The 25,615-nt window shown below is 40.7% G+C and overlaps 2 protein-coding genes across 5 annotated transcripts in view; one reads left to right on the top strand and one right to left on the bottom strand.

Annotated features, from left to right (window-relative positions):
- RNF115 (ring finger protein 115) overlaps window positions 1-10,854 on the bottom strand; it is a 69,223-nt gene extending 58,369 nt beyond the window's left edge. Inside the window, exon 1 of the mRNA XM_046681476.1 lies at window positions 10,589-10,854. Within this exon, the coding sequence (XP_046537432.1) occupies window positions 10,589-10,690 (102 nt within the window). The 5' untranslated portion in view covers window positions 10,691-10,854. The remainder of the gene's footprint in view (window positions 1-10,588) is intronic.
- POLR3C (RNA polymerase III subunit C) lies at window positions 10,014-25,566 on the top strand. Of its 4 annotated transcripts, none has more exons than XR_006891493.1 (15): window positions 10,014-10,468; window positions 12,222-12,388; window positions 12,930-13,185; window positions 13,296-13,481; window positions 14,549-14,637; window positions 17,894-17,998; window positions 18,130-18,222; window positions 19,150-19,230; window positions 19,479-19,530; window positions 20,156-20,216; window positions 20,669-20,819; window positions 21,549-21,650; window positions 21,779-21,828; window positions 22,257-22,526; window positions 23,907-25,566. XR_006891493.1 is itself a non-coding variant. In XM_046681473.1 (15 exons), the coding sequence occupies exons 1-15, from the start codon at window positions 10,369-10,371 to the stop codon at window positions 23,986-23,988; spliced, it is 1,725 nt and encodes a 574-aa protein (XP_046537429.1). In that variant the 5' UTR covers window positions 10,023-10,368; the 3' UTR covers window positions 23,989-25,563. The 4 variants fall into 4 exon arrangements, 3 of the variants coding, with proteins under 3 accessions (XP_046537429.1, XP_046537430.1, XP_046537431.1); XM_046681473.1 differs by having other exon boundaries at window positions 10,023-10,468; window positions 22,257-22,406; window positions 23,907-25,563; XM_046681474.1 differs by lacking the exon at window positions 10,014-10,468 and adding an exon at window positions 11,046-11,183 and having other exon boundaries at window positions 22,257-22,406; window positions 23,907-25,562.
- Window positions 25,567-25,615: the final 49 nt, after the last annotated feature.

Below are 25,615 nucleotides of genomic sequence, written 5' to 3'. Positions count from 1 at the left end.
ACAAGGAAGAGGAGGGATAGAGACAGGGAGAAGACTTAGTATGCAGCCTTTTACCATGATTCTGAACTCCTAGTAAAATTCCTGAAACACAGTTTGAGAAACACTGATTTAGACTACTGATTTCCAGACTTTTAGATTCCACAAAGTACTTCAATTTTAACATTAAAAAAATTAGGAAGCCACAAAAGATTGTCAACTTTTTTATTTTGCCATGTAAAAACATTGTTTTTAAATCATTACCTACTATCATCATTTCATTTTAAAACCAAAAAGACAGGAATAAACAACAGACCCTTAGATTAAATTAAGTAATGGACTTTTACATAAAATAATTTAGTGCTGTCCTCCTTTCTACCATGTCCCCAGGGAGCAATCCCAGAACCTCTGAGGTAGACCTCTTCATCAAAATACAAATAATACTTGGAATTCTAGTATGGACTTTCCATCAGTGAGATAAGAGAACTTTACAACTATGATCTAGTTCACTTCAGGGACATACAGGTCAGGAAAGATCACATACAAAATGGTTGATAAAAACAGCCACAGATTATTACAAAGTAAGAAAATGAGTTAACTGAATAGAACTTTAAGAATAAAAGAAACAAAGAGTGGTATTTATAATATGGTGTTGAAAAGGAAATTATCCCTGGGTAAATTTACCTGTCATTAAATCCCAAGTCTTCAAAAAAATAAGCTTTTAATTTATTCGATCAACATCACCAGCATTAAGAATGTATTGCTTTGGGGGCCGGCCCAGTGATGCAGTGGTTAAGTGCGCATGTTCCACTTCTCGGCAGCCTGGGGTTCGCTGGTTTGTATCCCAGGTGCAGACATGGCACCACCTGGCACGCCATGCTGTGGTAGGTGTCCCACATATAAAGTAGAGGAAGATGGGCATGGATGTTAGCTCAGGGCCAGTCTTCCTCAGCAAAAAGAGGAGGATTGGCAGCAGATTTTAGCTCAGGGCTAATCTTCCTCAAAAAAAAAAAAAAAAAAGAATGTACTGCTTTGTTTGACTTAACAAAGGAAAACCTTAGCATTGCTTTGCATCATGACGTCCTCTATCCTAACACGTTTAAGATTGTTCAATATCGTAAAAGGAGAGAATACAGTTTTGTAACTCTTGTAGGAAATTCATTTCAAAAGTAAAATTTAAATCCCAGTAAGAATAACTAGAAGATACCACATGATCTTCTACGTGGAAAAACTACAGAACCATATTCCCTTACACAAAATCCAAAAACATCCAAAAGCTCAAATCACTAAACCATGGACAGGAATAAACACAACCTCCTCATTTTACAGATGAGGAAAACTAAGGCCCTTGAAAGATTCAATAATTTGTTTAAAAGTTAAAACTTTTCCCCCTCAACAGTGCTATAGCACTATTTATATATAATTAATAAAATAAATAAAACCATCTATAGAAAGGGCTGATAACAGTTGTAAAATGAAGTCTAATGGTTAGTTCTACAGGTTGCAGCCAGTTTCTTTATTCTGAAAGCCTTTTCCTACCATTTTTAAACACAGGTCAGACCTAAAATAGGCAAAAGGGCATTTGCTCTAATCTTCAGGTAGCTACATTATTTTACAGTGATTAAAGAGAAAGTAAAAAGGGGGCAAAAATATTTGAATCCTCAGTCCCAACTCATTTTGCCAACATTTATGAATCTCTTTACTTCTTCCTAAACATAGCCCAAGAACTAGAACAGCTCCTGAAATATAGTAGGCACCAATAAATAGTTACTGAATGAATGTAAATAGACTGTTATTACTGCATGATCTAATGTCTATTATTTTAATGTTATTATCAAACACAAACCAATTTCAAAGTGCTAAACTTTGCAAATACAGAATGTATGTGTATGTCCTCGAAGAAAATATCCAGACTCAATCAAACTCAGGAATAGAAACAGATATACTTCTGGAACCCTTTTATAACGTTAGTGTTGCAGGATGAGACAGACCTATGTTACACTGCTACCCTTTTTAAAAATCTTGCAAACTCTGAATCTGCTCATCGAATACTGATTGTATGTTACAACAGAAAGCTAGTATAATATTAAAACAAGTTTCCCTCATTGAATCAGCACCCACACTTGTCAGAGAATAATAAACCAATAATTTTAGTGATTAGTAAAACAAGGTTGAAAAATTTAGGAGATTAAACATTCTTATGATTCTAACTTGTTAATATTACATTCAACCACTTTTTAACTTAAAACATGCAAATTAACAGTGAAAGCTAATTTGCCTTTTACATGTTATTTAAAAAAAACAGCAAATGTACCATTATAAATGGTTTTCATACTACACCAGCAATCAAAATAACTAATTTTTTGGAACCGACAAGCTTAAGGTACAAAATTTCCATTCCTCAACCTAACTTGTCTTAACTAGGAACACTAATGCCTCTAAACATTCAGTAGTGAAAGTATTACAAGATCAGAACCTAATAACTGGCACTATAAACTAAAATCAGGGAACCAATAGCTTAACAAGTTTGAGAATAAAGTATCTCAGATTACCAGTTAAATTACAGAAGATTCACTAGAAGCAGCTAAACCCCATTCAACAAATTCAGTTACAAATGATTACTGAAATAACTGCTTAAAAAGCCATTCAGCTGTTCGTCTGGAGGGCAGGTAACTACAGGAAGCTCCTCTATTTATAAGCTGTCAGACTTAGAAACAAAGCCGTATTCAAAAACAAGAGACTCAACTCTGCCTACACCAATGGTAAGTGGTCCATCAGACCACTGCTCTGAGCCAAGCTTTTATTCATTAGACTACAAGTCTGTGCTCCGTTTTAAGGTGTATTATGAACACTAGTAGCCCCACGATTTTCAACATGTACAAAAGCAAAAAGTGACAAGAAAAAGCCTACAACTATAATTCCTCCATTCAACAAATATTTATTGAATGAATACTATATACCAGGCATTTTTCTAAACACTGATGAAAAAGGAAGTAGCAATAAGAGTAGTGAGGAAATGAGAAACTCAAAGGCATATAGGAGGAATTGCCCAAAGGAAAAGTAAATCAAATCTAAAGGACAAAGACCGAATCTTGCAATAAATGAAAAGTACTGCACTAAAGTCATGAATAATAAGCAGGAGAAAAGAAGCGTGAATAAGGACAAGAGAATCATCTAGGGGACATTTTGGGTATCTACTGAAGTATTTTGCTTGTCACGGTGATTAAGAAATGCTACTGATACTTAACCGGCAGGGGCCAGGAAAGCACAGGAAACTTCAGCACAAAGAAGTGTCTCTAATCTCAAACTTTGTAGGGATAGTTAAGCAGGTAAAAAAAATCTCTATAATTATCAAAGCCTAGGACTTAAGTCTATTCTACATATAAACATCAAGGCTTTCTGCATAAATTTAATACGTACTAAATGTCCAGAAAAACAATTACTGAATAAAGTGAGAGAAAATTATACTTTACCTGGACCTTTACCAAGAATTGTTCATCACTCTGGTGCTTTGCCTCTCATGGTATTTAAGCTGCAAATATCCTTATAGCAGTCTACTTGAGTAACTGTTTGTTATGCCTATGTTTGGTGCCAATATCTACTACTTTATATATATCTTACTATTATGGATAACTGAGTATTTACAGATTGAAATGTAATTACTTTGTCATGAATTATTTTCTTTATATTTATCCTTTATCTTACAGCTAGAGAAATTTTTTTCACTGTTTTTGTGTAGGGAAGTTGTATTACCTGTGAATTTCATTTCACTACAGGGACTATTCAAAATATTTATTATAAAAAGAGGGCACCGGGTCTAACAGGTTTGAGAGACACCAAGCTAGAAGATCAACATCATTGTAGGATAACTGCAGGTCTCAGTTCATCCAGAAAATGGCAGAAAAGGGCAGGTAACTATGGTATTCTTTCTTTCTTCTAAAACGTAAATTTTAAGCATGGTGAAAAGCAAACATAGTGAAACCTTTATCGGAAGATAGTTCTCCAGGTGTAAAGTCTGTTCAAATCTGCACAATATCAAAGTGAGTGGCAAAGAAGTGAATATGATATACCTTGTCTACTAAGAACTTCCCTAAGACATTTGTTGAAATCACCAAGGACAGAGATTACCTATCTTAACAGATTTTCAAGAAAAACAAAACTAACTGGCCTATTTTGGGCAAAGAGGCTGGGCAATCTATTTAACAGAAGAAAAGTGTGCCTGGTTTATCATCACCAGAGCCAATACACTTCCACTTGATATCCATTCATCTGGAGACTTCTAAACTGCTAACAACTGAACTTTAAAAAGAAGATTAAAAAAATCTTTCAGAATCTAACCTAAACTTCTGTATGTGAAACTGTAAGAACTACCTAAAATGTTTCTATGGTAAAGGCCCTCTCTCTCTACAAATAAGGATTGCTCATTCCTACACTACCTGTCAGTCAAAGATTGCATAGCTCCATTTCTCTGAATGCTCACTCAAGCTTCCAATAGGTACACCTCAGTATCATTTTACAGTAGGTTATACTAAGGTAAACTGAGAGGGTCAGATGACTCAGCTCCAGTCACACGAAGAATTAGTATTAGAACACATTGGTAACTTCAATTCACTCCTTCGACCAGTAGTTTCAAGAAGCTAAAAGTTTAAGCACAAAATATCCTGAACTCATGAAAGTTCTAATGACTATAAGAGAAACAGAAAGTAAAACTTGATTAATGCTAAGATGAGCTATAGAAAAACTAAAATTAGGTTTGTTGTCTGCTTTTTGCTTTGTTTTCAAACTGGAATTTCCAGCTATCTTACTAAGTTACACAAGGTGTTACAACCTCAATTAATTCCCAACTGACAAAAAATTTGGATGCTCTTCTTTTAGAAGTTGCCCTACAATGTGTAACTTGAGAGGAGAGATCCAATTCCTCTGCTCTCAGTAACCACAAGGAGTGAAAGTGACCCCAACAGATACTGCTAGAATGGAATAGCAACTACCAACAACTATTCTAAACAATCCCTCCCCAAGACAGCTTTGGCTAAAATTATATGGTCTCAATTCTCTTACTGAAAATTCTCATCAGGATCCCCAAATCAGAAATCAAAGCTACACCAGAACAAAACCTTAAGCACCACCAACATAAAAAGACAATGACTATCCTTTTACCCTTCCACACCAGGGTTCCTCAACCTCAGCACTCTTGACATTTTCGACCCAATAATTCTTCATTGTGGGGGCTGTCCCGTGCACTGTAGCATATTTAGCAGCAACCCTGTCCTCTACCCACTAGATGCCAGAAACAACCCTCCCCAAGTTGTCACAACCAAAAATGTCTACAGACATTGCGAAATGTCCTCCTGGGGAGCAAAATTACTCCTGGCTGAGAACCACTGCTCTATACTATCTCCTTTATGGCTCATTATTAAGCTGTGGAGAGATGAAAAAGAAGTTGGCATCCACAGGTTTCTTATTCTTAGACCCGTTCTAATTTGACTATAGAGAATAAAAAGCAATCCACACCTTCTTTCCTCTTCTAATAAGATGGCTGTCTGAAAGACTTTAGCATCTTCTCCCTGAACATAAGTAAAGGTCATAAAAAGCCAACTAAACATAAAGAAACACAAAGTGTTAGCATCCAACTGGTACTTCCCCCCAAATACAAGGAATTTCGTCTGCAGTGAGTTTAATTTTAAGACTTTATTCTTCCTCATACTGAAAAAGTCCCACAGATTTCCCCAATATATACATGTTGATTTATCAGTAGAATTTTAAGACCAGAACTAGCCTTCCACCCATAAGAATATATATTTCTTATTTCTAGATCCTCACAGGGAGTATATTTACTGACACTGTATGTTCACACTTCATGTGGAGCACCTGCATTTTGTACCACTGAGCCTTTTAGATAAGGATCTCACAGCACTAAAGCCACTACTTTCTAAATTAATTATTGGGTATTCAATATGTCATATCACTTACTCATTCAAGAAATATTTAATAAGTAACTGCTATACAGCACCAGATAGATGCTAAATAATCAAGTAGACTTTTCAGCCACTAAGTCACCAGTAGCAGAATTTAAGATAATCTAATAATTAAAACCTCTCACCCCCAGCTCAAATCACTGAATTCCTTGCCCCAGTTCAACAACACTACTAACACTACTTAGACACCGCTCTGGGATCTTTCTGGGAGTCATGCAACTTAAAAAGCAAGGTCAGTGAGCTTAGAGTTTTAAGAGTCACAAAGTCTTTAAGAAATCTACTTTTAGGGGCTGGCCCAGTGGTGCAGTGGTTAAGTGCGCACATTCTGCTTTGGCGGCCCAGGGTTGGCCGGTTCAAATCCAGGTACTAACAATGGCACCACTTGGCAAGCCATGCTGTGGTAGGCATCCCACATAGAAAAGTAGAGGAAGATGGGCACAGATGTTAGCTCAGGGCCAGTCTTCCTCAGCAAAAAGAGGATTGGCGGCAGATGTCAGCTCAGGGCTAGTCTTCCTCAAAAAAAATAACAAAAGAAATAAAGAAATCTACTGTTTAGCTACTCTTACAATAGGGTCATTAGAAAGTTTTCCTGTATTAGAGCCAATACAAGTACAGCAAATGATAATGACTTGTGGAGCACCTGGTAAAGAGCCAAACTAGATAAACATTACTTATTGATAAGGATGACATTTTATTAGATCAAAGAAGGTGATAAAATAAGGAGATGAGAGAGAAAGAGAAGTCCGCTAGTTCCTTCAAGCAGAGCCTCAGAGGGGAGCAACACACTGGTAGTCCTTAATTAGACAGGTCTCTTGTCTGGATTTGAGTACTCTGATCTCCATAAAACACTTAAGAACCACCCGAGTCTCATTGATACCAAAAGTAGTTTACGCTGCATATGATTTATCTCACCTGCTTAATGATGACTCTACCAGACTCCACCTCATAAAGTAATATATCCTGGCCTTGATTTAAAAGACACAGAATGACACCTTTACACTCCATAACACAGCCCTCTGTGGTACTACCCAGTCATTCCTCAATGTAGCACAGTTAACTCCATCAGTCTTGACTTCACGTCGTCTCTCAATAGGATAGTCAGGTGACGTAAAAGCTTCTGCTGCTATGAAAATAACTTTAAGTTACTTAAGTATTTCTTCTATCATCTCATGACCAAAAAATATACTATGCCATTTTACCTAATCATACATAAACTTGAATCTCTGGGATTTCAGACCATATAATCAAAATCTCTTATTTTAAAGCCCAAGTTTAGTAGTCACTAAATTTTACTAAAATTAATTTTATTGTAAATAGAAAAACACTCTCAATAAGAGAAAGTAATTTATAAATCGATATCCACTTCTAGAATACAGACTCTTTTTTGAAGCCTAACAGGTAACAGCACCACTGAATAATATATTTTAATTTTAAAATTCCCCTATGGCTTCCCCTCATTTTCTTAATATCTACTTTCTAAATGAAACTTTTGTTCTCTTATCTGGGGGGATCCAAACCAAAGACACACAAAGCTAGGATGGATAGATGAGGATTAACAATAAGGAGTGTTATTTCACCGAATTAATTCAAGGAAATGTGGCTTAACCTATATAGCATTACACATATTTCAATCTCTCTCAGAAATTATAGCCAAAACTATTTCTTCTGATACAGACACTGAAGTTAACTGGGTCTGTGAATCTTTCAGACTAGCAGGACTGACAAGACAAATGATAAAACCTAAGAGTAGTTTCAGGGCTGAACATTGGGTAAACTATTGCTATTGCCTGCACACACTTCCAAATGTATCAAGAAGTGCTATATCCTAGAGACTGGGGAAGGACACAAAGCAAGAGTTGTGAAAACCTTGCAACCTGGTCCCCCTGAACACAATCATAACTCTGCTATGTGGTGAATAAACTGGCAAGCAATGACATGGCTCTGAAGCAGTCCTTCCCACTATTTGGGTGAAGGAACCTACCCAACAACAGCTCATTAAAAGCTGACGTAAAACTCAATACGCAGCCTCAGGTGTTCACAGAGGACAGCACTCAAGGGTGATGGTTCTTATGATCCATTAAGTCAAAACAAAGAAAAACTTCATTCACAATAAGCTGACTCTAGCTATCCTCAGAAACACATCCAGGTTTCCCATAACGTTCGTCCAGTTGAAGAAATAATGCATGCCTAATATATGCTGAGTAAATTATAGTGAAGGAATCTCAAATTTATATAAAAAATTTTTTAAAAACTTTTCAATCTTGTCCTATATATATATGAAAATCATACTACTGACTTAGCAGTGTTTGACTTGGTTTTCCAGTAGCAGAGACAGATTGGCATTGAACCAGCCACTTACTCAGCTCGTCATTCTTACTACCAACATTTTCAAGATAACAGTCTGGGGTTAAGGATATAGAATGGCCATGAAACTCACTGGCTCACCTACGAATCAAAACTAAACCCGTGACCACACTGTACCTTTTCCTAAAAATGCATAACAATGACAATTTACTAAATATTTCTCCCTTCTTCCTCAACTCAGTCTTCCTTTTCTACCTGAGTCTATGCTATCCTCCTCAATCTGAATTCCACCTATGTTGCAGAACTCAATTCATCTCTCACTCTTTCCCTGACCTCATCAATGTTACCATATCCCCCCTCTCTGAATTCAAAAGCACATATTATCCAGCCTCATTCACCTTACACTGTTACTTTTTCCATGTTTGTCTTGTCTTTCCAACAAAACTGTGAGGTCCTTAAGGGCAGGAACCACATATTCCTCAGAACTGCTGCCAGAGCATCCAGAGGAGAGCCTTGTATGTATGTATAAGTACTCAATTACATTTAATTGTGTTAGGCCTCAATTTACAAATCAGGCATTATGGACAATAAATCAGACTAAAAAGATCAATAACTTCTCCTCCAGCTATCAAACCAAGGCTTAGAAAAACACCCAAAAAGTCTTTCAAATTATCCCTTTTCAAGAGCACTTTGAAGTGAGGACTTAAGCGGTAAAAAGAAAAGTTATAAGTTATGGAAAGTTAGACTGTTTTCTCACTCTTTAAGGCAAGGAGGGAACAGCGACTTAATCAGAAGAGCACACAATGTTCAACAAGGCATCGCATTCAACAACTTGTCACAGGTCACACACATACTGGCTGAATTCCAGACTCCCTCTCTGTGGGGAGAGTGAGTTCTGGAGGCTCCGATGTCCACTGGAAAAAAAAAAAACAAACAAGGCACCTGCTCTTCCCAGCACTGAAATATGGCAAAAAGCACACAAACACAGCCAAATTAGCAAGCAAAAACTAAGCGCCCTGTGGATGAAACTATGAGTACAAAATTGGAGGTAGGGCAAATAGAAAGAAAAGAAAATGTTATAAAAGCCTGTAAAAGGACAACTTTTAGGTGAAAAGGCTAAAAATAACCATTAGGCACTTATTCACACAACTCCATTTGTGTGTCTAAGAAATAAGACATAGACACACACTTTAGTAGGCTCTCTCTCTCACAGTTTACCTGAGACAGTCTAAGTATAGAGGTAAGTTATTATGAAGCTACCTTGGCAAGATTGAACCTGATTACTTCTAAGGAAAAGAACAACCATAACTAATTTTAAAGATGGGTGGCCAAAAGTAGGATTACCGTTCACCCCAGTGGGTCTCCCTGCAGCAGTTATAACCCAACACAAAACAGCGTCTGGGTTTGGGGTGCTGTAGCTGGCTAGCACGCTGCAGAAGTGCTTTCTTCACAACTACAGGACTACCTGTCTAGGGGCTACCAGACAATCTGGCAGAAACTGGTGAAAACCATTTTATGTCAGAGGATGCAGTCCCCAGCATTGTGTCCTGGATCTTTTTATTAAGCGATGAGACAAAATGGGGGAGGGCGGCGGGGAAGGGAGGTGGTGCTAAAGACGCTGGCAGCATGACAACAAAAATAACCAAGTTGAAACAATATGTCCCGCCTTCTTCCTAAAGCCATTTCCTTCAATAGTGATAGGGAGGCAGGCAGCCTGCAAGTCATTATACACTGCCGTTTTCACTTTCACAAGAACCCTGGAAACCAGTGAAGAGCAAAATCCCCTCTCTGCCCCAGTTTACCTTCCAACCCTCTCTCTTTCGTGCTTTCTTCCTTCCTTCCCTACAGACAACCGAACAGCGACAATTCTCAGCAATCCGCTATTTTGCTTCACTGAGGATGGGGGAGGGGGAGGATCTAGTGAAAAGTGGAAAAGCAAATAGAGAAGCAACAGCGGAAAGAGTATCGAGTAGGGGAAAGAGAGGTCATAGTGAGGAGACAGGGTGAAGAAGAGTGTAAGAAAATCGAAGGAGAGTCATCGGAGGAGAACTTGCTAAGGAAAACAAACAGATGGAGGGGGGCAGGTAATGAGGGGAGAGGGAGCGAGGGGCAGATGGAGCAACCGAGGGCGAAAACAGGCTGGACGGAAGTTACGGAGCCAGGGCCGGGACGCCCGGGCTTTGGGGCCAGCGACCGGAGACCAAGAGCAGCAGGTATGTGGGAGACCGATGTCAGGGGAATCAAGGCTGTGCGGGAAGCTGAGGACCCATTCCAGGACACCGGGGCGAGGAATCCACGCCGAAGCCCCGGCGCAGATGACACGGGGCTCTTACCGGCAGTTTGGGGCTGACCTCGCCCTTGCAAAAGTGGCAGAAAAACCGGTGCGCGGCGACAGCGGCGCCTGCGCCCGCCCCGGCCGCCGAAGCCTCCGCCATTTTTCTCTTCCGCCGCAGCTGGCCGAGAGGGCAGCGGCCCGTCCCTCGCCAGGCCGCTACCTCCCGGCTGCGGTCGCCGCCTCTGCCGCCTCTGCCGCCGCCGCCGCTTCCTCAGTGGGGCCGGCCGCTCCGGAGCCCGCGTCGGTCACGTGAGTCCGCCGGGCCCAGAAAGGCTGCGGCGCCGACTGCGACCCTAAGGCCCGCCTCCCAGCACCAAAGAGGCGCAGGCAAGAGAGTCCGCCCTCCGGCTCCTCAAACAGCCCCTCGCCGGTCCTCCAACCTTCCAGAGAGAAGAAAGAAAGAGCGCCCCCGGAAACCACCGAAACTCTAAGGGTAGAGCGGTACACATTTTTCCGTTTTCTCGGTGATCCTCGGTGTCCATCCTCCCGCGAGAAAGGGCCGTGGGCTCCCCCTCTGCCTGGGCGGCTAGCAGGAGCCCCGCGAAGCCGCCGGCCTTGGGGACTCGGCGGCGTTAGACTGCATTGACCCGGAGGTTAGTAGAAACTGGTGTCTGAACGAGGCGGCCCTGTCTCTGGATCAAGGGACCAAGTCCGGAACCGGAACCTGCGTGAAGGGAGTGAAGAGCCAGGAGCCAAGATCCTTGGAAATCCTTTTCGATGATGGCAAAGGGTCTGGGGATGCTTCCCCAAAGACATGTGGATGGGGATGCTGAGGCTGAGAGACAAAGACTTGGCTTCTGAGGAATTCAGAGAAACAAATGAACAAACCAATGTTTGGTAGCACTTGGGATGATAAGGAAGTAATTATATAGTCAACTAGATCTGTTTGTGTCTACTTTGTCGAGTAGAAATGTCAAAATTAAATACTCCCCTGCAAACAACATACTTCATCTCCTATTTGAAACACCCTGTTGAGAAGCTCTCCTGTACCTCTTAATTTCTTTTCCTAAATTGTCATTTCCTTTATGGACTGGGAATGACACGGCCTGTTCACTCCCAATGGGCTGTGAACAGTGGCCTTAGTTCTTCCAAACAATGAAGTGTAGAATCTAAAATCTGTGACAGATCGCTAAACCATCTCCACCCAATCTTTAAAAAAATTAGACATAACTCCGTAAAGACAAATTTGGTGTATAGTCTTTTTTCTATACATACATGTTTTTCTTTTCTTTTTTTCACAATAATTGAATTTTCCTCAACATTTTCCGTTATAACCCGCATCTTTCACGTAATGAACAATTTTCTATGCTAATATATATATTTCATTTTAAATGGCATAGTATTCCATCGTATGGGTATACCATAATTTACTGAATTAATTCCTTATTGCTAGAAATTAGGTTGTTTCTAGTATATCAGTATTCTAAAGAGAACTACAGTGACATATTTTTATTATTTCCTTGGAACACAGTATTCAAAATGAAATTATTAGGTCGAAGGTATGCAAGATTTTAAGGCTTTCGATATGTAATGCCAATTTGCCCTCCAGAAAGTACATGAATTAACACTCAGCAGCTGTGCTCCCAACATAAAAAGAAACTTTCTATCATACGATCTTTTTTTTCTCTTAGCTCTGAGACTGCTCAGTACAATGACTCAAGCAGAAATTAAACTGTGTTCTTTGTTGCTGCAAGAGCATTTTGGAGAGATTGTAGAAAAAATTGGAGTCCACCTAATCAGAACTGGCAGCCAGCCACTAAGAGTAATTGCCCATGACACAGGAACATCACTGGATCAGGTATGTTTGGATGACGTTAATTTGCTTTCATTTCATTAATTTCTTTTACCTACCTTTGAATATTGTTACTTCCCACCCCACAAAATGGAAAAGGGAGAAAGCCTGCCCTTAGGACCAGAACAGTGTTATTTGGGGAGAAAGAGGATGAGACATAGGCCCCAAGGTTCTGCTTCTCAGAGCATTCTAGGTTCATCATGGCTTCTTAGACAAATCTTTGCTCTTCCTATGCCATACCTCATTTATTTGTATTGAGTCTATTAATCTCAGTACTACTTTTAAGGAATGAGAATAATAGAGGGGAAGTAAACTGTACTTTGGAAGATAAAGATCAGAGGAAATATGAGCATCATAGCAAGGAATCTTCCTGATTTCTTCCATTGAGATGTGATTCTTATTAGCTATTCCAATGGAGGGAGAGAAGCAGCACAGAGATTCGTATCTAGCCATCTCCTGATGCTTAGTAAACTGTTGGACAAAAATTGCCAGCAATAATGAGCAGTGGCCTCAGATCTTTCCTCTCTTTCTTTTGGGTCCTATCTAGGTAAAAAAAGCCCTTTGTGTCCTCATCCAACATAACCTGGTGATATATCAAGTGCACAAACGTGGTGTGGTGGAGTATGAAGCCCAGTGCAGCCGGGTGTTGCGTATGCTTCGGTATCCCCGGTACATCTATACTGCCAAGACACTGTACAGTGACACTGGGGAGCTGATTGTTGAGGAGCTACTGTTGAATGGCAAAATGACAATGTCAGCTGTTGTGAAGAAAGTGGCAGACCGGCTCACAGAGACTATGGAGGGTCAGTACTGTATCCACTGCTGTTAGCAAAAGCATAGATTGGCTGGCTGCAGGAGTGGACCCTCAGTGATCTTAGGCCATCTTACCTGCCTCTTTCCTCCTGTTGTACAGATGGCAAGACCATGGACTATGCTGAGGTGTCAAACACATTTGTGCGACTAGCAGACACACACTTCGTGCAGCGCTGCCCCTTCGTGCCTGCCACTGAGAATTCAGACCCTGGGCCACCGCCACCTGCCCCCACTCTTGTCATCAATGAAAAGGACATGTACCTGGTTCCTAAACTGAGCTTGATAGGTAAGGAATTTTGAGCCCTGGACTGTGACTTGACCTAATTGTCGATTCTTCCTCAGTGACTGTTGAATGAGTCAATCAGTTGAGCTGTTAGCAAGGATTTACTCTGTGCCAGATAGTGTGGTGTAAAATGATTAAAAAAAACCTCAGTCTCTGCCCTTGTGGGACTTAAGTCCAGTATAGGAGACTTACATTAATCAAATAACCACATAGATATATAACTAAAAACTGTGATACGTACTATGAAGGAAAACTATGAGGTATTATGAACATATATAACGCGACCAGATTTATCTGGGGGTTTCAGGTACATGCTTCTTTGAAAGTGTGGCATTTGAGCTAAGATTTAAAGCAGAAGTAGGAGCCAACCAGTGAGGTAAAGTATGAAGAGGTACAGAGGATAAGCATTTTTTAGCAAAGGAAATAGTATGTAGTGAGAAAAAAAAACTAGGATATTTGAGGAAGTAAAAGAAGGTCAGTATAGTTAAAGCATGGTGAGCAAAGGAAAGCGAGCCATGAGGTAAGGTTAGGGAGACAGGCTGGGGCGAGATCAAATAAGGCCTTGTAGAGCATCTGTTCTTTATCCTCAAGGCAAAGGAAAACCACTAAAGGATTTTAAAGGAAGTAACATGATCTAATTTGCATTTTTAAAAGATTTTTCTTTCTGAAGAAAGGATGGGGCAAAGGTAAATGTAGACAAACCAGTGAAAAATTAGCTATAGAAGGGGCGAGAGAGACAGAGGTATCAGGAATGACATCTGCGTGACTGACTTGCATATGTGGGAGGATGATGGTGCCATTCACTGTGAAAGGAAGCATTGGAGCATGAGCAGTTTAAGGGAGAAAGACTGACTTTCTTTTTGAACGTGTTGATTTTCAGATGACTTCATCATTAATTTCTTTGTAGCTCTTCAGTCTCCTCAGCAACTCTAACCTAGAGGCAGCTATGGATGTCTTTGGGATGGAGAGACTATTCAGTCTCATAGGAGAGACTATTCAGCTCTTATATTCAGTGATTTCATGTCATCATGTGAGGTGTAGCCTAACTGTTCAGCTGTTTTATTTGGCAGGGAAAGGTAAAAGGAGGAGATCATCTGACGAAGATGCTACCGGAGAGCCCAAGGCCAAGAGACCAAAACATACAGCAGATAACAAAGAGGTAATCGGGCTTCTTGATTAGGAGTCACCCTGAGGAAAGCCAGAAAGAGGATTAAGATCACAAGCCCTGAGAGAGCTTAAAGGTTCCTGGATTGAAAAGTAGTAGGATTATGAGCTTCATTAAATATTGGCCAGGAATAGACTAACAAAGAGTGAACTGCTGTCCCCCTTCCTAGGCTTAACTTACTGCAGTCATTGGGCAGAGGCAACATCTTATACAAAAAAAGGGCCTAGAAAAAGTGTAAGTCATTCAGTACGGCTGAGACCACCATAGAGACCCATGGTGGCCAGTGGTGACAAATGAGTCTAGAAAAATATATACAGGCCTGAGCTCTTATATTCAAATGCCTTCTCAGCATCTCTGTGAAGATATTAATAAGCACCTCAAAATTAGTATGGCCAAAACAGAATAATTTCCACCTCTCAAATATCTACTCCCTGCTAAGCTTTTCTCATCTGACTGAAGGACACCACCCAGGCCAGCCACATAGGACACCACCATTTGCTTAGGCCAAAATCCTGGGGCTGGCCCGGTGGCGCAGCGGTTATGTTCGCCCATTCCGCTTCTCAGCGGCCCGGGTTTCGCTGGTTCAGATCCCAGGTGCGGACATGGCACCACTTGGCAAGCCCTGCTGTGGTGGGCGTCCCGCATATAAAGTAGAGGAAGATGGGCACGGATGCTAGCTCAGGGCCAGGCTTCCTCAGCAAAAAGAGGAGGACTGGCAGTAGTTAGCTCAGGGCTAGTCTTCCTCAAAAAAAAAAAAAATCCTAGGAACCATCCAATCTCACAGTAAAACCTGTCAGCCCAATTTCCAAAATGACCTCAAATCCCACTATTTCTCACCTCTTCCACTATCACCCTAGTCTGAACCACTGTCATGTCTAGTCAACACTTTGCCACCACTCTCCTAAATGGTCTCTCTAACTGCATTCTTATCTTCTTAAGAGCCAAAATTACTTTCTCAGTTGTTTTTTCAAAAAATCCCAACACATCACTGATTTAGACTCCTTTAATAACTTCCCATTACTCTTAGAAGAAACCCAAACCCTTACTATGGATTATTAAGCCTTACATGAGCTGATTTTAACATGATCTGCTGGAGACAAGGCTCTCCAACCTCAGCTCTTTCCACTCTCCCTTTTGTTCACTATGTTCCAGCTTTTATCTTTCTTTTTGTGCCTCAAACATGTCCTATTCTTTCCAGTCTTCAGGCTTCTGTCCTTAGTGAACAATTCCTTCTGCTTCAAATGCTTTCCCCTCAGATGTTCATGTAGTTGCCTTGTTTTGATCACTGAGATCTCAGCTCAAATGCTATTTTCTTAGAGCTCACTCACCATTGCCCACCCTCTGCTCCAGTCTCTACATTTTCCCATTTCATCTTCAGAGCATTTATAAGTAGCTGAAATTATTTATTTGTATACTTGTTTGTCTTTGTACTCTCAGTAAAGTATAAACTCCTTGAGGGCAGTATCTTGCACCTGAAATATAGCAAGACATCAATAAGTATTTCTTGATTGACTAAGAGGTTAGGACTTTATCCTGAAGGCAAGGGGGAGTCATTGATGGAATTTTAGGCAGGGGAATGAAGTGGCTCAGATTTCCATTTTAGAAAGATTACTATAGTACAATGCTTCATAACTTGTACAATTCCATGGATAGATTTCAGAGGGTCCACCTCTAATTGTGCGATGTGCATTTTTCTTTAGAGCACTCTATAGCTTTCTTCAGATTCTTCAAGAGAACTTGTGACCCAAAAAGATAAAGAAGCACTGCTCTATGAGAAATGGGGAGAGCAATACAAAAGGAACAAGATTAAAAGCAGAAAACCCAGTTACCCTTTTTATAGCACCCACTTTATTAACAAGAAAAATGAAAACCAGTTAGAAGGCTATTTTAGTAATCCAGGTGAGCCATGATTAGAGCCTGAAATAAGATAATGACAGGATAAAAAAAGTAGACATCTGATAAATACAAAAAGAATAGATAGAACTTGGTATTTGGATGGTAGAGGAGGGAGAGCAAGCGGTTAGGGATCATACTCAAGTTTCTAGCTTAAGAAATCTGGTTGGTTATAGTGTAGTTAGCTGAAAACCTTTAAAAAGAACAATTTGGGGGAACAGGTGGAAGTGTCAAATAGGTAGTTGAGTCTATGTATCTGGAGCTTAATAGAGAGTTCTGGAATTAAGTAATAGATTTGGAAGTGAATCAATAGTTAAAGCCTTGAGAGCAGATAAAATCACCTAGGTAGAATATGTAGAATAAAAAGAAAAGAGGGCTATGGACAGAACCCTGAGGAACACCAGTTTTTATAGGTGGGATCTGGAAAAGGAATCTGTGGAGACTGAGGAAGGGTAGGCAGAATGGTTAGAAGGAACACCAAGAAAGACTGGTGTCATAAAATCCAAAGGGCCACATTGAGTTAAGAAGGAGAAAATGTCCAACCATGTCATATGCTTCAGAAAGATCAAATAAGATCAGAACTGGAAAATATTCTTTGAACTTAGCAATAAGGAGATTCCCAGGGACCTTGGCATTTCAGTATAATGGTGGAAATGGACTGAGTAAATCTGTGGATGGAGGAACAGCTGGGATCGCCAACTCTGAGAAGCTCAGCTATGACAGAAAGGAAAAGGAGTGAAGGCATAGGGTTGAAGGAGAATTCTTTTAGAGTAGAAGAGATTTGGACAAAGTAAAGGCTGATGGGAAGAAGGTAGTAAAGAAAGAGAGACTGAAGATTTAGAAGTGGAGTGAAAATTGATTGAGCTGGGTCCCTGAGAATGCAGGAGAGGGTGAGATCGAGCACACCAGGATGGGCATTAACCCTAGGTAAAAGGAGGAACATTTTCCATTGTGATAAAATTGGATAAAAATACAAATTTTAAAATAAGTAAGAAATGTGGTGGGGATGTGTGCACAAAGTTGAATGAGTTCTGGCATAATGGCTCCTATTTTCTCTCTGAAATAAGAGGCAAGGTCATCGGCTGAGAGTGAGAAGGGCTGGGTAAGTGGGAGATTTGAGGATACTGGCGGAGTTAAAAATCAGAGAGAAAGATCAGAGGTAAGCTTAGAGTTTGAAGCTGGGGATTGTGAATTTGTCCTTGTCAGGGCACTGATCCACGTGACTGAATGATTTTTCTCCAACCAATTTAGCTGCTACTGTATAGGAAAAAAAATGGTGAACAGTGAAATACAAGCTCCTCACCAGAAAACAATACTGTGTCTAAATGTTTCTGTCTAATCCTTTTCTCCTCCTCAGCCCATTCCAGATGATGGGATTTATTGGCAGGCCAACCTTGACAGATTCCACCAGCACTTCCGTGACCAAGGCATTGTCAGTGCAGTTGCCAACAGGATGGACCAGGTAATATCTAAGTGGGTGGGACAGTGGCCATCAGGAACATTCACTTATTTGCCAGATGTGGCCATTGGCGTATAGCCAGAGCCAGTGCAGCAAGAGTGAATTCTGAATTCCAGTTCACTTTTCAAACCCAGACCAGCAGCGAGATTGTGCGGACCATGCTCCGGATGAGTGAGATTACCACTCCCTCCAATGCCCCCTTCACCCAGCCATTGTCTTCCAATGAGGTGAGTTTCAAATTCTTGTACTAGTTTTCTGACAAGACTCTTGGATATTAGAACCTATTTTGGGACCGGCCCAGTGGCGCAGCAGTTAAATGTGCACGTTCTGCTTTGGTGGCCCGGGGTCCACCGGTTCGGATCCTGGGTGCGGACATGGCACTGCTCATCAGGCCATGCTGTGGCACGCGTCCCACATATAAAGTAGAAGGAGATGGGCGTGGATGTTAGCTCAGGGCCAGTCTTCCTCAGCAAAAACAGGAGGATTGGCAGGTGTTAGCTCAGGGCTGAGCTTCCTCAAAAAAAAACAAAAAAGAACCTAATTATTATACACAGAGCCTGAGATTAGGTTGAGGTCTGAGCCTTGAAACAGTTTTTGTTGTTTGAGGTGGGATGCGGATTATCTGTAGGTGGTAGGTACTGAAATATGTGGTCTCTTAGGATCCAGCCTTTAAAAACCTAAACCAATCCCTTAGAGTATAAGCTATTTTCCTAATTGTTCTAAGAATCCACTATTTGGAATCTGACAGCCTTGGTGCTCAGGACATTATTTGGCCCCTTTTTTTTTTCTTTTTGAGGAAGATTAGCCCTGAGCTCACATCTGCTGCCAATCCTCCTCTTTTTGCTGAGGAAGACTGGCCCTGAGCTAACATCCATGCCCATCTTCCTCTAGTTTATATGTGGGATGCCTACCACAGCATGGCTTGACAAGCCGTGCCATGTCCACACCCAGGATCTGAACCGGCGAACCCTGGGCCACCGAGAAGCGGAACGTGCGAACTTAACTGCTACACCACCGGGCCGGCCCCCACGATGCTGCTATATTTTTGGACATTTTTATACCTGTGATATCTAAAATTAAAACATATTTATTTCAGGAATGTCAGCAATTCTAAGATCCCAAACCCATTTTCACTGTCTCTTTTTGCTCCATAGATCTTCAGATCCTTGCCTGTTGGCTATAACATCTCTAAGCAGGTTCTTGATCAGTATCTCACTCTGCTGGCAGATGATCCAGTAAGTCTGTTTTTGCTTTTTTTTCTTTTCCTTTTTTCTGCTGTGGTTATTATTTCTTTCTGCCACTGATACCTGGTAACATTCTCCTGTAGCCTCGTTCTCTACGTAGCCAGCTCAGACAATTTCTCTACCATCATCTGATAGGAGGGCTACCTGCTGCAGACTCTTGGCCAGATTTGCTCCTTTGGAAACAGAATCACTGAACTTTCCATTCAGTTAACACTCTCTCTCTCTCTCTTTTTTAATAGCTTGAGTTTGTTGGAAAGTCTGGCGACAGTGGTGGAGGAATGTATGTCATCAGTATCCTTACCAGTTATTTCCTTACAGTCAGGCGGCCTTAATTATGAAACAGAATAGTGACTTATAAAAGAAAAGATTTTATAACATTTAGTGTAGTAAATAAGTTAGAAAATTGAACCAATACATTGATTATAAAGAAGGAAAAAAAACTTTTAATTAATCAAATTTTAGTTAAGCAAAATCTTGACTTAAATACCCTAGTTAGTTAAGATTTTGAAATACTTACCATAAATGAGGCCAATGTGAAAAACAAAATAGTATTTAAATTTTAAATTAGAGACTTAGGAATAAAACTAAGATCACAGGGGCCAGCCCCATGGCCAAGTGGTTAAGTTCACGCGCTCCACTTCAGTGGCCCAGGGCTCAGCAGTTCGGATCCTGGGCGCGGACATACACACCACTCACCAAGCCATGCTGTGGCAGCATTCCATGTAGAGGAACTGGAATGACTTACAACTAGGATATACAACCATGTACTGGGGCTTTAGGGAGAAAAAAAAGAGAAAGATTGGCAACAGATGTTAGTTCAGGGCCAATCTTCCTCACCAAATCATTAAAAAAAAAAACTAAGATCACAATGACCAGGCCAAAACATTACTGAGTGACCTTAATCCTCTACATAAAGACCTGCATAAGGCTCTAGGATCCCTAGCCACAGCCACTCTGGAGTCTGTCGTACAGGAGAGGTAAGGGGGTCACCCTGAGTGGGGTTGGAGTCAGACACTTCCTTTCCATGCCCCATTTGAACAAGTACTTTGATCATTATATAAGCAACCAGTATAGGCACATCTTGGCATATCTTGCCCCATTTTTCCACTAGACTGCTATGGATCCCATCTACTACTACTCTTCACCCTTAATACACTACTGCTTAATTCCCAATTATGTAATTAACCTGCTTTCCTAAAGTTTTTACATACAAATGCAGGAACTGAAGCAATCAAGTGCGTCAGCAGTTGGAGACTACCTTATGATTAGCAGTACCATCATCAGTCTGTGGAATTGTGAAAGAATTCTCTGATCCCTATTCCTCTCTGGCCCTGGCTCCACACCTGGAAATGGAGCAACCACCATCTGTGATCAAGAGCTAAAGCTAATCTATGTTGGCATGTCATTTGCTTTCTTCATTCCTTTCCAGATTTGGGTCTCGCTGTGCCAGAATATTCCGTTTAGTTTTGCAAAAGAAACACCTGGAGCAGAAGCAGGTAGAAGACTTTGCAATGATTCCAGCAAAGGAGGCAAAGGATATGCTTTATAAGATGCTCTCAGAAAATTTCATATCACTCCAGGTAACCAATGCTGTAATAATCGCCAGTCAAGCTAGAAACTCCTGAGACAAACATCCTGAACCCCAAGCAAACTCTGTATCCATCTCTGAGACAAAGAAAGAGATTAACAAAGACCTAGCAGTTGATGGATAATCACACAGCTTTAACTAGCCTAGTAAAGAAGGGGGCACAGCCAAGAAGTCACCCCAGAATCACCCTACCCTTTTTTCTTTAGTTCCTAGTCCCTGTGATTTGTCCTTTCCTTGAGCCTTAAATTTATTATAGATTAAATCTATCAACAGCATCTAATGGGTCCTTGCTAGGTGCAGAGCCACATAGTATACCCTATGAAAAAATAGATAGAATGTATTTTGGAGTCAGAAGCACAACTCTGCCTCTTACCCAGTTACATTGAGCAAATTACCCACCGTCATTTTTATATCTATAAAGTGATGATGGCTGGTAGTAATAAAGATAATATGGTTTGTTGTAAAGATCAAATACAATCTACCTGGCACTTAAGAGTTGCTCAGTAAATGTTAGTTGCCTACTCTTTCTTCCTCACTCAGGATGCTGAAAGTCAAATGGAAAAAACAGGGCAGCCCAGCTCTCCCTGTGGCTGATTATGCCATAAACACAGATGTATAAGTGAAAGAGAGGGCTGAGTAGCTCTGGATGGAACACCTGTTTACTTTGCCAGTTCTGAAGAACAGTATAATTTCTCTTACTTTTCTTTCTGTGGACAAATAGGAAATTCCCAAAACGCCAGACCATGCTCCATCCAGGACCTTCTATTTATATACTGTGAACATCCTGTCAGCTGCCCGAATGTTGCTGCACAGGTGCTACAAGGTAACTCCTGGACCTTCTCCCCATTCCCTCCACACAAACAAGTCTCACCCTCTTGCCCCATTTAGCCATTTTCCCTGAGCTACTTAATAGAACTGTGTGCATTTCTTGTCTTTCTTCTCTCCTCTCAGAGCATAGCCAACTTGATAGAAAGGAGGCAATTCGAAACCAAAGAGAATAAGTGAGTAGCATTTTTAGTTGAGTAATTATATTTTTCAAGGTCAAAGGCTTGAGAGGAAATTTCCTATGGAAATGAAAACCAATGGAGACAATAACCAGTCTAGTTGCATTGAATTATTGGCTTAGGTTGGCATAAATCATGCATTACTCTACACTTTTCTAATATACCCCGAGTGAAATAATTTTGTAGATTAAATTTATGAGAAATCTACAAACTGGCACCAAACTTTAAGTGTAAATGAGAGGCAATAAGTTTCAGAAGTGAAGTCACATTTCTAATTTAAGTTTGTAGAAAATGTCCTTAGGGGGTGACATTATCCACCTTGACCAGGACAATGGTGAAGGGGGGGTGGGTTATGCCCCAGGACTAAAGGGTAAAAGAATCTCCAAGGCTAGAGGACATGCCTTAGAGTTGTGTTTGTCTAACAGACGCCTACTAGAAAAGTCTCAGAGGGTAGAAGCCATCATTGCATCCATGCAGGCTACGGGTGCAGAGGAGGCACAGCTACAAGAAATAGAGGAGATGATCACAGCCCCTGAACGCCAGCAACTAGAGACCCTGAAACGTAATGTCAACAAGTAAGCATCAGAAACTTCAAACCCGTGTTTCAAAATACCTTCCAGACAAATCTGCCTCGACTTCCTGCTGCCCCTCCAACTTAACAAGAACAAACCTAAACTCATTATCTTCTTCCCCAGGTAAATTAACAGAATGTAATCCAGCTATTTTCCTAAACTAAGAACTCTGAAGACATCCTCAGCTTCTCTTCCCTCACCACACACACACTCTTGTTCACTAAGGCTGTTGATTTTACTTCAGTAAGTGTCTCAAGTGTGGCCCATTCATCTTGGTCCTCATGCAGGCCTCCATCACCTCTTTCCTAGACCTTTGCAATCACCACCCCTTTCAAACCATCTCTTATAATGCTCTCAAAGTTAGTCTCTATAAAATGATTAATAATTTCACTCTCCTATTTTAAATGCTTTAATGACCCCTTTTATTTACAGTAAAAAAAAAACCAGACTCCTTGGTGTGACTTATAGGGCCTTTCACAATCTCCATAGCAGCCTATCTTTCCGTCTTCATTTCTTTCACTCTTCACCATTGACCTTAATAGGTATTCCTTTGAATCTGTAGATGAATTTGGGGAGTATTGCCATCTTAACAGTATTAAATCTTCCATCCCATGAACAAAGGAGGTCCTTCCATTTATATAGGTCTTCTTTAATTTCTTTCAGTGATGTTTTGTGATTTTCCATATTCAAGTCTTGCACTTCTTTTGTTAAATTTATTCCTAAGTATTTTATTCTTTTTTGATGCCATTTTAATGTTTTCCTCATTTCATTTTTGGATTGTTCATTGCTGGTTTATAGAAATAAAACTGGTTTTTGTGTTTTGATTTTATATCCTGCAACTTTGCAAATTCGTTTATTAGCTCCAGCAGGTTTTTTGTGGATCCTTTGAGATTTTTCTACATATAAAATCATGTCATCTGTGAACAGAAATAGCTTCACTTCTTCCTTTTCAATCTGGATGCCAGGTCTTTTTCTTGCCTAGTTGCCCTGGCTAGAACCACCAGTAAAAGGTTGAGTGGAAGTAAAAAGCAGACATCCTTGTCTTCTTCCTGATCTTAGGCAGAAAGCTTTCAGTCTTTCGCTATTAAGTATGAGGTTAGCTGTGCATTTGTCATAGATGGCTTATATCAGTTTGAGGAAGTTCCCTTCTATTCCTAACCATTACACTAAGCCTCTGCCACTCTCAGCTCCTACTTTAAAACACCATAGGTCCTTTTACACCTGTGCCTTTAACATGCGCTATTCTTTCACTTACTTGCAAGTTAGACTGTAACTTCTCCCAGGACAGAGACTATATCTCTTGAATCCTCAGCAATTTCCACAGTGCCTGGCACTTACAAGATGCTCAGTAATGAGAGAATGATGTATTGGTTCTCCTGCTTTCCACCCATTACTCTCAAGGGTAACCAAGCAATTCTCCATGGCCACACTCAGCCCCAGCCTATAATCTTAAATATGCTAATTAATGTTCAGTTGGGCAAATGCTTTCACTTTTTCACTCAGGTTGGATGCCAGTGAGATTCAGGTGGATGAAACCATCTTCCTACTGGAGTCATACATTGAGAGCACTATGAAGAGACAATGACGCAGAAGAAGAGTCTTCCTCAAAAGATCTGGGGGTAGATTAGATGGAAAAATAAAGGAGGTGCATAGATGCATTCTTTGCAGTGGAATAAGTTGCAAATTTTTGTACTGAAACCCTCTCCCTATCACTACCACTCAGAATACAGCAGAAAGAGTTTGACATTTTTTAAAGTTTGCTGATCCTGTTTTAAACCCTTCACTATATTTTCCCCTCATCAAATCTTAACAGGTGAAAAAACCTTAAATCAATCATCTATCAGATGCATCACTTCCCATCAAGAACAGCCAAGCCTGTATTTGAACATCCCTGGCAACAGAAGAGACTTCTTCCTGAGCAGTTCACTCCATTTTCAAAAGGCTACATCTGTTCTTTATTTTGTCAAGCTGTAATCTTACACACACACACACACACACACACACACACACTCAATGTAGAGAATGTGAAAGACTACCACAGAGAGAGGATAAAAGCTATTTTCAGGGCCAGCAGGTGGATTGGCCCAAGCAGTCACACTAGAATCTATGGATAGAAGCCACATTTGCCAAGGCCACACTTCTAGCACAGCTGAAATTATGTATGTAAAACACTTAGCACAATGCTTGGCATATGGTAAGCACTCAATAAATCATTGCCTTCCTCTTCCCCATGGTTCCTTACAGTGGCAATCCTAAGTTCCCTCTCTCAGTACCATAGATAGATGATTGATCTAGTTGATGTAATTTGTCCCAGTAGCTTCAGTTCATTTAAAGCAGATAGTTTTATAATCTCTTCAGTTTGCTCTCACCAATTAGTTCTAATTCATTAAACATTTGAGTGCCAATTAATTGCCAGCCACTGTACTACATATAATAAACAAAGATAAAAAGATATCTCTGCCTTCAAGCCACTCACCATCATTTCGGGCCTTTGGGATACAAAGATGAATAAGCCTTGAGCATACAGCCTAGTGGGAGGAGACAACTAAGTACAAGGATGTACTGGGGGGCTAGCATGGAAAAGGGTCAGGCAGGAAAGGGAGCACAGAGAAAGTGACACTTAATCTGTATTTTGAAGGATGAGGATTTGCCAGGTGGAAGAGGAAAATGATCCCAGAGGGAAGCAGAGCCTGGTTCTTGGGGGAACTGCAAATAGGATATGACTAGGAAACAGGGCATAAGACCTGCTAGAATTGAGGCTGGAGAGATAGACAGTAGCAAGCACTGGTGGGTCTTTGCTATGCGGTGCTAAGTATCTCGTCTTATGCTGAGAGCAAGGGGAAGCAAAATGATCAGATTTATGTTTTAGGTCACTCTGGCAGCACTGTAGAGAATGAATTGGTAAGGGCAGGACTATTTGGCGATTTGCAATAATATTTCAGGCAGAATATGAGGAAAGCTTGAACTAGGGCAATGGAGGCTGGAGAGTAAGACATGGATTTGAGGAAGTTTAAGAAGGTAAACTGCACTTGGTTGCCATTTAAGTAAGAAGAAAGAAAGAGGAGGTGTGAAAAACGTTTCCTGGGTATCTGGCTAGGAGACAGATTAATTCTAGGTGATACCTGAAACGGATAGGTGTTATAGCAGAGCTATGGACGGGTGCTTAGAGTTCAGCCCATGGCTCGTGGGAAGTGACGAGTCTGGGATCATTG

The sequence above is a fragment of the Equus quagga genome, chromosome 13 (genome assembly GCF_021613505.1).
Source record: "Equus quagga isolate Etosha38 chromosome 13, UCLA_HA_Equagga_1.0, whole genome shotgun sequence".
Classification (NCBI taxonomy): Eukaryota; Metazoa; Chordata; class Mammalia; order Perissodactyla; family Equidae; genus Equus; species Equus quagga.
Note: the sequence above shows the minus strand (reverse complement) of the source record. Positions and strands in the feature narration are given on the sequence as shown.

Bases quoted from the DNA above. Each gene is read 5' to 3' on its own strand.
- POLR3C (XM_046681473.1), top strand. From the start codon at position 10,369: ATGGAGCAACCGAGGGCGAAAACAGGCTGGACGGAAGTTACGGAGCCA. The intron at 10,469-12,221 runs GTATGTGGGAGA...TTTTTCTCTTAG, and splicing joins CCGGAGACCAAGAGCAGCAG to CTCTGAGACTGCTCAGTACA. The intron at 13,482-14,548 runs GTAAGGAATTTT...TTTATTTGGCAG, and splicing joins TCCTAAACTGAGCTTGATAG to GGAAAGGTAAAAGGAGGAGA.